The sequence below is a fragment of the Mercenaria mercenaria genome, chromosome 13 (genome assembly GCF_021730395.1).
Source record: "Mercenaria mercenaria strain notata chromosome 13, MADL_Memer_1, whole genome shotgun sequence".
Classification (NCBI taxonomy): Eukaryota; Metazoa; Mollusca; class Bivalvia; order Venerida; family Veneridae; genus Mercenaria; species Mercenaria mercenaria.
Window position 1 is genome coordinate 48334944 of NC_069373.1, and position 11453 is coordinate 48346396.

At 35.3% G+C, this 11453-nt stretch overlaps 1 protein-coding gene across 1 annotated transcript in view; it reads right to left on the minus strand.

Moving 5' to 3' along the window:
- LOC123529301 (uncharacterized) overlaps positions 1–10941 on the minus strand; it is a 29045-nt gene extending 18104 nt beyond the window's left edge. The window contains exons 1-4 of the mRNA XM_045309575.2: positions 10786–10941; positions 5990–6770; positions 5148–5377; positions 4396–4510 (exon numbers count right to left, since the gene is read on the minus strand). Coding sequence (XP_045165510.2) covers positions 4396–4510; positions 5148–5377; positions 5990–6770 — 1126 coding nt within the window. The 5' untranslated portion in view covers positions 10786–10941. The remainder of the gene's footprint in view (positions 1–4395; positions 4511–5147; positions 5378–5989; positions 6771–10785) is intronic.
- Positions 10942–11453: the final 512 nt, after the last annotated feature.

An 11453-nucleotide genomic window follows, 5' to 3' on the forward strand; every position in this document is an offset into this window, starting at 1 on the left:
ATACTAATGCAGATGTAAACTGTGACCATTCTTCATCTTCAGATATCACCCGACCTCAGTTTGACCTTGACCTTGACCTCATTTTATACTTAGGTTGCTTTATATGGGCCATCTCTTGGTTAACCAAATGGGACCGTTTCGTTTCGTCTAGCATCAATACCCCTTACAAGAATGAATTGATACAAATACAGATGTAAACTGTGACCATTCCTCATCTTCAAACATCACCTGACCTCAGTTTAACCTTGACCTCGTTTTGGACTTAGGTGCAAAATCTACCGACAAGGATGCCACTGGGGCATCAAGCGTTTATTGAACGCAGCTTCTTGGTTTTATTTACACTTTAGTTTCAGTTTAGAACAGAATATCAATCTGTAGTATTCATTTTCTTTTAATTTGTAATCAATTTTGTATGACTAAGCTCATGGCTTAGACATCTCAACACTTAACTTAGTTTTTATAACTTGCAGTTTTGTTTTCGAACAATGGTAAAATCTGGAGCACACCAGCAAATATAAGTTTTATATATATTACGCACAGATTACATTCAATGCAATAAAATAACATCGTTAGAAAATGCGTCATATTAACCACAAGGGGAAAAAGAAATAGGACAGCGTGAGCACTTGCACAGTCAAGAGCAACATTTTCTTATAACTATACACATCGGAAATCGTGTTCTAACCGAAAGAAAAAAATGCGTATATACTGCATTTAGTCATTTTCTTAAGAGTTGCAACATCAAATTGCTGTGCATAACAGACCTAAGTGGTGGCGCTTGCAATTTCCAGTACAGGAAGTTCTTCTGCAGCCACACCTTTGAAGAACCTCAAAGCATTCAGACATAACCGATAATTCCATCCAATAAGGGATCCACACATTGTTCTGCTTAAGCCATCCCCAGTTTGACGGAGGCGGCAGTTGCTACATGGTAACAGCTGCTTTACCCCAGACATGGCCTGCCTGAAAAATTGCTCGCTTGATGAATTGTTTCAGAGCATCTTTTGTTGGTGGAATCGCATTATACGCTCTTTGTTTCCGGGCAAACAAATCAAGTCAGCTTCATCCATCTTGCATGTCGTGCTTGATCGAGCATACAATATAACTATTTTTTTCTAATGTATCCATTTCCTACTCAGTTATTATGTATTTGGCAACACTGAGACTATGAAATACTTTGAACTATAGCTGTTTCACAAACATTCCATTCCTGCCATGCAGTTTTCTTGTCCTTGTCGACAAATGCAGAAACAGTGTCGCAACGGGTAAAAGCAAGAAACAATGGCAGTGCCTCTGAGTGAGGACCAAGGAAGCAAGCCACAAAACATCAACACACTGCCATAGCAAGAACAAACTAATAATTGTAATTGTTCGGTTTCCTGTCAATGACGCATGCTTAGCGTGATCAAATATACTATTATCGGCTTCTTCGTATTTCGCATTTCTGTTTATATATAAATTGCAAACAATATCGGCACCTTTTGTTGCTATGATCATTTTATTGGTTTGCACAGTTATCATTATACCCCGAGATATATTGGGGCTATTCTGGATTCCAGTCTGTCCGTCTGTATACGAAATTTGCCTGCGCTATTTCTCAGCAATTATTTGCCAGTTTTTATTCAAACCTTGTAATTATTATCAGTACAAAGCCAAGTTGCGCATGTGGGAATTGGGTTCTATTTGAATGATTTTTCACTTAGATATGGCCCTTTATTTTTCTTCCTTTATATGTAAATGGAAAACTTATCATTCGTACCAAGTCAAGTTGTACATGTGCAAAGCATGTTCCATTTGAATTATTTTTCACATAGTTATAGCCCTTTATTATTTTTTCTATATATGTATATGGAAAACATGTCCGTGCTACTTATCAGTCATTGAATGCCAGACTTTTATCGCACCTTGTAGTAATCATTGGTACCAAGTGTAGTTATGCATGTGCAAAACACGTTCCATTTGAATGATTTTTGACAAAGTTGTTGCCCTTTATTTGTTTCAAATACGAGTTACATTGGATTTTTTAACATATTTTATTTGTTAAGTATAACTAGTTGATGACCCTTGGTAATATAATAAAATAAAGTAGTGGAAACCCACAGGTCTCCAAACACGACATAAACGAAAATGTTACAGGCTTGATTTGATTTGTGGTTATGGAGCCTTCATATCACAGAAACTGCCAAAAAACAAGATAAAAAGCAGATTACATGGTCCCTTGTCCATGACCTTGACCTACTGACTTAATTTCTTTTTTTAAGATATTGCCATAAAATTTGAACCACTTGTACAGTTTTGAATAAACATTTCAAAACTGATATTCAGTGACCTTGATCATGACCTACTTTCTTCTTTTGAAGGTACAGCAGTGAAGTATGGAGATCTTGTACAGTTTTGCACACCATATTTTGTGCACCTTTGTACATTTTCTCCCTGTACAATATACAAAGCAATGTATCATATTTTCAATAACCCTGTTCCTCAGACAATAAGCTGATATCTAGGGGTATTCATCACCATTAGTGATACATCTTGTTTTATCCGCACGGAAACTAAATAGTTTAGTTTTATTTTCAACGCATCTAAGAAAGCTATTCCATAGTTTAGGAGGTCTTCTTTTAAACTATTTTCGACATCATCAAGAGTTTGAAATAGAACATAAACAAAAGCACAGATCAATAAACTTACATATACGCATTGAAGTTGTAACTGAAGCCCATACTGAGTAAGATGACATTATGAACTATATCAGTGTGCCCTTGTAGTGTTTGTAGTTCATTCTAAAGAATCATTACACACATCATTTAATTAAAGATTTTGTTTCAGCCGATAAGCAATAGTTCAGTATTGTCATGATTTCGAGACTGTTTCTCAGTGAAACAAAGCAAGAAATGAAGGTTAGAACAGAGAAGAGATTGAAAAGAAGAGACGTCCATATAAAATAGAGAAAAGTAGAAACCATATTAGTTTGTTTCAGGCCAATATCATAATAATATGCTTTCAGGTTTATCTGGGACCAGGATCTAATCAATGGTCGATGGTTATAGCACTGAAAGTAGAAGACTCTTACTTGGCCGTGATAAGCACTTTATCTAAAAGTCTGGCGGTCATTTTAAAGATGGCGACCTTCTTAAATGGGTCGATATTTGGAAAAGGCTATATTTAAAAAAAACTATCAGCTTATGGGAACAAACTGATAGGGCAAAATATGTTACATCCCAACAAATATGATATTTTAGAAACTTACAGATCCTGATTATATGAAAAATGCCTCAATTCCGGCAGCCATTTTTTAAATTTGGAGGCCATCTTGAAAATAGATGATTTTTAGATGGCCCTCGATCATTTTTGAATCTGGGCCATATGATGAACATTTAGTGTAAATTTCATACTTGTATCATCAAGTGAAGTATTTCCTTAGATTTTCACACTAAGCTGCTCCACTATTAACATACATCTGGTTTTAAGTATTTACGAGTAATCAGGGTTTTTTTCAGGCCCCTAGTGAAGGGGTACCCCAATTTATTTTCCTCGTTATTGGCGTGATAGGGGCCGAGGAGCACCCTCCTACCAGCCTTACAATGAAACGTGTAAAAATAAAAATAAATATAAACCATTAATTCTCATGACATTTTGCAATAACGTATCGTTTAGAGTTGAATGTACTTCCGTACTTCTGCACACAAGTTAAGAAATTTACAATTGAGCATTTGAGCAATAATATAACAATTAATCCTCAAAAAAGATATTTATCTTATATCGTTCCCAACTATACGAAAATGACTCGATACAAATAATTCGCTATAATATCATTGACTTGTCCGAAAGCCGAAAGCTGACAAGGATGAAAAACGAAACATAACTGTATCTGTACTGAAACTTTTTGAGTTGCGGCCCTTCATTAGCAAAACGTATAAGTAATATTATTATATCATTCACGTCAGCAATATTTGAGCCGTGCCATGGGAAAACCAACATAGTGGGTGTGCGACCAGCATGGATCCAGACCAGCCTGCGCATCCGCGCAGTCTGGTCAGGATCCATGCTGTTCGCTTTTAAAGCCTATTGGGATTGGAGAAACTGTTAGCGAACAGCATGGATCCTGACCAGACTGCGCGGATGCACAGGCTGGTCTGGATCCATGCTGGTCGCAAAGCCACTATGTTGGTTTTCCCATGGCACGGCTCATTTAAGAAAGTCTGCTATCCTTGTTTTTACATTTAAACTCAACTTGATCTTTTATAATGTTAAACAAATTTATAAAAGAGTAATGCATTGGCTGTCGTGTAATATTATGTTTACAGTTATTGCGGTATTTACAAATAGCCCATTTTGTTTCAAAGATTACAGTGTAAATTAGGTTTAAAAAGGCCAATAAACATGTATTTAAATTACCTTGATTTTCTATAGGTCTGTCTATTACAACAGGGTCATACATGCATAAACACTTCTCCTGGGACCACACGAGGCTTGCTGCACAATCCATAACAACGTTTACACCTTGGTCTTTCTAAATATGGAAAGCAAATATGTAAAGAGGTAAGAAAAAGCGCCAAATACAAGTAAACGTTGTGTCAGTTTATACTTGATATCTTTTTACCACGCAAAACAGATGTTCAAAGCAGTTTGATTGTAGCTGTAACGGTAGCAGGAAAGCAGATGGATATACCCACCGATCTTTCGAAAGCAAGGTACATAGGTACGTCACATGAGGAATTCTGAAAATCAAACGAGGTTTCTAAACCATATCGATGAGAGTCAGGTGATTTGTAGTTCTCAACCACTTAGCCACGGAGGTACCTTTATCTTTAAAGACTCACAACTTGATATCTTGTCCCCTGTTTTATCTATAAAAAAGGCAATATTCTGACATCTACTCTTCTCCAGATGAGGTCTCAAGCACTTCGAATATATCGCCTTCTGTTATCCAGAAAAGTAGGTACGGCTCAAATCCATTCGACCAAACCGCTTTGTTTTAGCAAGAAAAAAAAAACCACAACAGCATCCCCTTTTCCTGGCGAGGGCTCAAACCTGTTGCAATACATCGCCTGGCTGTATATAGAAAAGACACATATGTTGACATATGTGTGCCTCGTTTCTAAGTTAAGGCTTAAACTTACCTTATTTTTATTTAGAAAGATACATACCCTGACATATTTGTGCCTCTTTTCCTTGTGACTGCTAAAACCCATCGCTGCACACCAGTCATTCGGATCCACTGGAACTAACTCTATACCACACGAACAAAGATCTTGCCTCCAAACGAGACCGGAGCCATAGTTAGGGGGGCAATCCAAGGTCTCCCAACCGCCATCAGCATATTTCATCTTATACTTTGTTTTGTCTGTAGCGTGATTTTTATATGTCTCGTTGCAAGCTACAATGAGAGAAAATAAATAGACTGTTTTATTTTTAATTAAATACGTAAGTAGAATTAACAAGACCACACAGATGTTTTCTTGAAAATTAACAGTACGTCAGTTTTGTGCAACTAAGTAAGTTGTACCTATCACAAACGTTATGAAACATTATTACTGTGCAATCTAATTTGCAATGTAAAACATTTTAAATGTTAAATATCAGTTTATAAAAGAGAAAAGCGTACCTTAACCAAATTGGCCCTTAGCATGCTAGACACGATTGCTTCTGCCTTTGCGACGAGTGTTGACCTTGATCAGCTTGCACATCCTTGCAGTATGATCAAGATCTGCACTGTTTGCTATTCAGTCAGTATCTTTTTGGTAAGCACCCCTTTTAACAGTTAATGGTACTGTTCAAATTGAAAGATGGACAAGTTCATTATAGAAATCTAGCAGGGTAAGGGTTAATAATGAAGATATTTTAATCAGTGGTTTTATTAAAGCTCATAACATTTACCCAGGTCTTAAAAGAAGTAATCATACCTTTCTTATGGGAATGGGAAACATTTTTGATAAAATAACTATTATGTATTTTGTTCGCAATGAAATACGTAACAAAGTAGACTTACGAGTGCCGTCGTATGCCTTAGACTTTCGGGGGTCTACTTTTGGTATGACCTTTTTCGCTGGTATTTTGTTAATAGAAAAGTCGGGAGGCGGTGCATAAGGATCAGGCCCAACTGTTGTGGTTTCTGCGAAAAGATCGAAGAAAGGATCTTGTCCAAAACCGTCCATGTTCGATGCTGCCTTTGTCTCGACAACTGTTTTCTCTGGTTTTGCTTTTACCTTCACTGTTGTTTTCACAGGTTCTGCCTTAGCATTAGCATTTGCTTTTAATGGTGCTGCCTTAGCCTTGGATTCTGCTTTTAATGGTGTAACCTTAACTTTGGCTGCTGTTTTTAGCGGTGCTGTCTTAACTTTCACTACTGTCTCAGCAGAATTTAGAACAAGTGCATCTTTAGGTTCGATAACTATTTTGGTAGCAGCTTTTACTTGTTTAGCTGCAGGAACAGTATTTGGTGCCTTTACTTTACCATGGTTATTTTTGACGAGTCGGGTTTTCTCCATTTTCCTCGGCGGTGGACGCCGTTTTCTTGGACGTCGCTTTATTTTTCTGCGTTTAGGTGGAATCCGTATTTTCGATTTATTTTTAGCGGGGTTTTTAGCAGGGTCTGCTTGTGTATTAGTTGTTAAGGCTTGTGCCTTTGGATTTCCCAAATTTCCTTTAACGGCGACATTTGTAGATTCTAGAGAAGTTGTTTGTTTATTAGTGTCTGACTGGCTTTCAACGTTTACAACGTAAACAGTCACAATTATGATAACTAATGATGAAATTCTTAAAACTGCCATCTGCAAATGAGAAAAAAAAGTGAAATACAAGTTATCATTTTATATACTGTAAAGAAATTCATTTCATTTCATTGACGTCAGGCAATATTCAATGGGGATGGTGTACAATGTGGATAATCCAGTTTAAATGGATAGAAAGCCTCGATATGACTCTATTTTACGGTACCCTTAACCATAATCATACATAAACTCGACAATTTGAATTAGCAGGAAATAATTTCATGTGAAAATCGATAAATATTTATTCAAATGTTAGGCGATAAATAATGGTACTCGACAGAAAAATATATATGATTCCTTGATGTCCGTTCCGCCATAACTTTTGTTATCCGAAATAAAAGTGTCCGCAGTTACTGACCAGTACAAACAGGTGTACTTGTTTATAAGCAATTTTACATGTAAATTTTATACTAGCATCCCACTTTATGTCTTTAAGCAAATTCGTGGCGTTAATTAATCTTTGTCTATCAAAATACTACGACCGGACTTGTTAAAATGAAGTGCATTTCCTCTTCTACACTATTACAAACGTTACAGTTTTGTTTTTAGAGGGTAGAGCTTTATCACGTGTTTGACGTCAACCACTGAATATAATTGATTCAAAGATTCAATGATTTATTTGATCTCATGTCTCCCGGGAGGGCATAAGAGAATACAAACATAAAATAACAAATTTAACAAAACGTGTCAAGATCATTGAACAAATGATATTCTGACATGGCTCACACATTTAATTCCCAAAGAGAAAAAGAATCTTAGTTGTTTGTAAACAAACGTTAATACATGGTTTTTAAGTTAGTTTGTTGTTCAATTCATCTTCCATCAATAAGAAAATAATTAATAAGTGAAAATGATGAGATGTTAGAACTTCATCTTTGAGAATGATAGATTGCCAGTTCTTACATTTTTCTTAGGTAAATAATTAAGGAGAGTCACGTCAGAATACAAATAATATATATATATATATATTGCCTAGTGGTAGAGCGTCCGCTTCGAGTGCGGGAGGTCGTGGGTTCGATCCCCGGCCGCGTCATACCAAAGACGTGAAAAATGGTACCAGAAGCTCCCTTGCTTGGCGCTCAGCATTAAAAGGGAAAACTGGCCTCTTCTCTCATACCCTCGTGGCGATGGATTCCATCAGGAATGAGGTGTCGAGAGTGATTAATATAAGTTGTAGAACTTCCTTCACAATCGACCTAAAATAAATTATGTATAAACTAAATAATATATTTGAACCGCGCCTCGACGGACGCCCACACACGGCCAGACGACCAGGTGCGTGACATTAGAACAATCGCCTTTATGAGCTTATGATCCAACAAGATAATGCATCAAGTTAGTATAATAATGCTTTGACGTCGACGTCGTTTTAATTATAGAAGACGTTGGTCAAATTAGTTAAGAAAGTAGATGTTTTTATGTTTCGGAAGGAAAAGCTAATTTGTGACTTTCCATATTTAATTTATTAAACTCGTTGAATAAAATTGATAAAATGCTCGGCAGAGCCTCGCATTTTATTATTTTATTCAACTCGTTTAGTAAATTCAATATGAAAAGACACTTGTTTATATTACATGACTAAGAAATCTTGTTAACTCGCTTTTTATTGATCATCAGTCTGACATTTACTGTAATACTACTATAACTGCCAAAGCTATACAATGATAAGGTCGGCCAATTTTTTGCTTATTGCCGCCAATACAGGATTTACACTGCCGAAAGGAATGTATCTTTGGTTGCTTTTACTAGCTCGGCCAATTTCAGGATTCTTTCCTGTCAGATAAATACTATCAGAAAAACAGAGTCATAAAAACAGACACCATCTTGAGCAAAGTTTATCAATACTTAGTTTATACTAAATTTGTTTTAGCTCGATCGTGATGGAACCAATCTCGAGCCCGCTTCCTAGAAACACCTGTACTGGTGTCATATGAGAAGTCATGGCTCGAACCCACGACCACTGGATTGAGTGGCCGACACCGCTCCAGCACTCAAATAACCGTATTGATGATACTTTACTATGAAAACAGAAGATAAATCGTTCATTGCGCTATAAATTATTTACTGCCATATAACCTAATTTGTGATTAATATCATAATACATAAAAGTTAGCCGTGTAGAGAGGAATACGTCGACTGATGGCAAAATGCTATCTCTCGGCAACTTTACTGGCCAATGCGGATTTAGGAAGAACTGTCGCAGAATTCAGATTGTCCAGGCCGCTAGAACGAGTATTTGTGGCGCTATGATCTGTACGACTGAACTGGTCTCCAGTCTCCATTGTACTTGGTTGCGGACGAGTGCTCAATTGCAACATGACATTTGATTTGGCAGCAATGTTTTTTCCTTTTTTTTGCCATCTCAAAGAAGTCAAAGCTAGCACTGAGGCTATTCTGCTAATTTTTTTTTTTTTTTGAAAGTTCAAATTCAGGAATTATAAAAAAAACAGGAATGTCTTTCTGTTTTCTTTTGCGGTTCACATGTTATGGTTTATGAATAAAATTGATAAAGTTTTTCTAAAAGGTTGTTATATAAACGTATAGTTAACAGACATATACGAAACAGTAATAATTATTGATTTCATGTAGGCTTTTATTATTTATTTTTACATAAATAAGTGAATATGAAATCACCTAGTAATTAGCATAATATTACAATATAGTTATCATGATAAAAATATTCAAAGCACATGCGGTTTAGCTATCATTTTTCACAGATAGCCGCGTCATACGCTTAAACTGAAACGAAGTATAACGGGGTTACTCAACTTTGTATTATTCCGCAAATGTGCGGTGAAAATTACATTTTTATTGTGTAAATGTGTACATTAAAGTTTGCTGCGCATGATAAATCCGTAAACACAATATAATATAACATAATTAATCATAATTATTTAATATCCCTGCTTGTAATATATGACAAAGAAGGTTGTGTTGTATACAGTAAGTTGCGAAACAGTGACAGGCGATGAATAATAAATGTCAAAATGTCATACTAACATGACGATGTTAGACACTAGAATTTTTCTCATATGTTTACCTTAAAGGCTCATAATGCCTTTGTGACTGGCACATTTTCGTTATGAACACAAATATGCCTGTTTGTTGTTCATCCTATTATCGATAACTGTTTTTCTTATAATTGCCAAAAGTTTGAATGATAAAAAGTATTGAATCCATTGTCAATAATTGCCTCCCTTTTATGGTATTAACTGCAAAAGATCATGCGTAATATTGAAAATACAAAAACAAATGTAGCGCTTTTCTACACATGTACTTACGCATAACATCTACACTGCTTCGTATTTACTTTTAACATGAAATTAATTTATCAGTTTGTGTCCTACTGTTATATTCTTCAAGGAAAACAAAAATATCCCGAATTTCTTATCCTCCCTAAAATTATGTTAATAGGCATACTTTCTCCCTCCCTCTCTCTCTCTCTCTCTCTCTCTCTCTCTATCTCAAAAAGCCATAATCAATTTATGAAGTTCACAAAGACCTGTTACAAACATATGTGTATATATGTTACAGATATGCTCTACAGGTAAGAGATGTGTTAACCATTTTGCCACAAAATTCCATTTTGATTACATTATGGAATATCATTTACTATTTCAATATATATGAATAAAATGTTACGACTGATATTAAAATTTTATAGTTAGATTGAATATAAAAGAAATTGTTTGATTTAGAATATAAAGACTATGTTAATTTTAGACTCTTATTTCCAAGTACATAATTAAAAATGAAGGAAAATGTCAAAATTAGAGTAAAATGCGTAATTTATAATTCCATCTTTCAGACCGGAGTCTCACATTAAAAAATTACCGTCATATTTCAAAATATATAAACTAAGAGCAAATAAATAATATTTGACCGGTAAAATATCAATTATAATTATAGAGTGGTAATTTGTACAATGCTAAAATCAGCTGTCGCAAAATCTAAATTGAAGTTGTAGTCTACACTTGATTTATTTTATACAATGTAATTGAAAGGATAAACTTACCTTATCAACACACTAAATTATTCCACAAATTAAGACGAAAATGTCTTTTACAAATAAAGCAAATGTCGGTCTATTCAAATATATTATTTTATGGCCGGTTAAAAGGCGTCCTGCATTGTACTGACGCACGTGGTCAACTCTGACGTATACGTAACAATAAACGCTAACGTGACATTCAGTCGGCATATCTTATACTTGTTAACGTTATTTTATTAAAGATATTAATCTGACTGTTTTATCGCTCTGGTTTAAAGTTCATATAGTTTGTATCAATACGCTAACTAGCGAATTTGAAAACATATTTTGCAGAAATTGTTCATGGTAAATCAGTCGGCAAAAAAATCCCAACTATTTTTCAGTTCCATTGGACCCGAATGATAAATTTTCGTAAAGAATATTGCCAGGGTTAAATATAAATCAATAAAAAATTTTGAAGCGGGTTTGATGCAATAAAATACTTCATTCAAACATACTGTAAAATCAAGTAAATGGGGTCAGTGCAATTAAGGGTCAAAATTGAGGGACTGTCTCAAAACATAGTTTCCATAGTTTCTCCAGTAACACGGCCAGAAATAATGAAGAACAATTCAGGTCTGTCTTTCGTGTTTGTCGTGTTGGACGACCTGTGGTTTTCCACTTTTTCTATTTTATGTACTTTCTTGTATCTT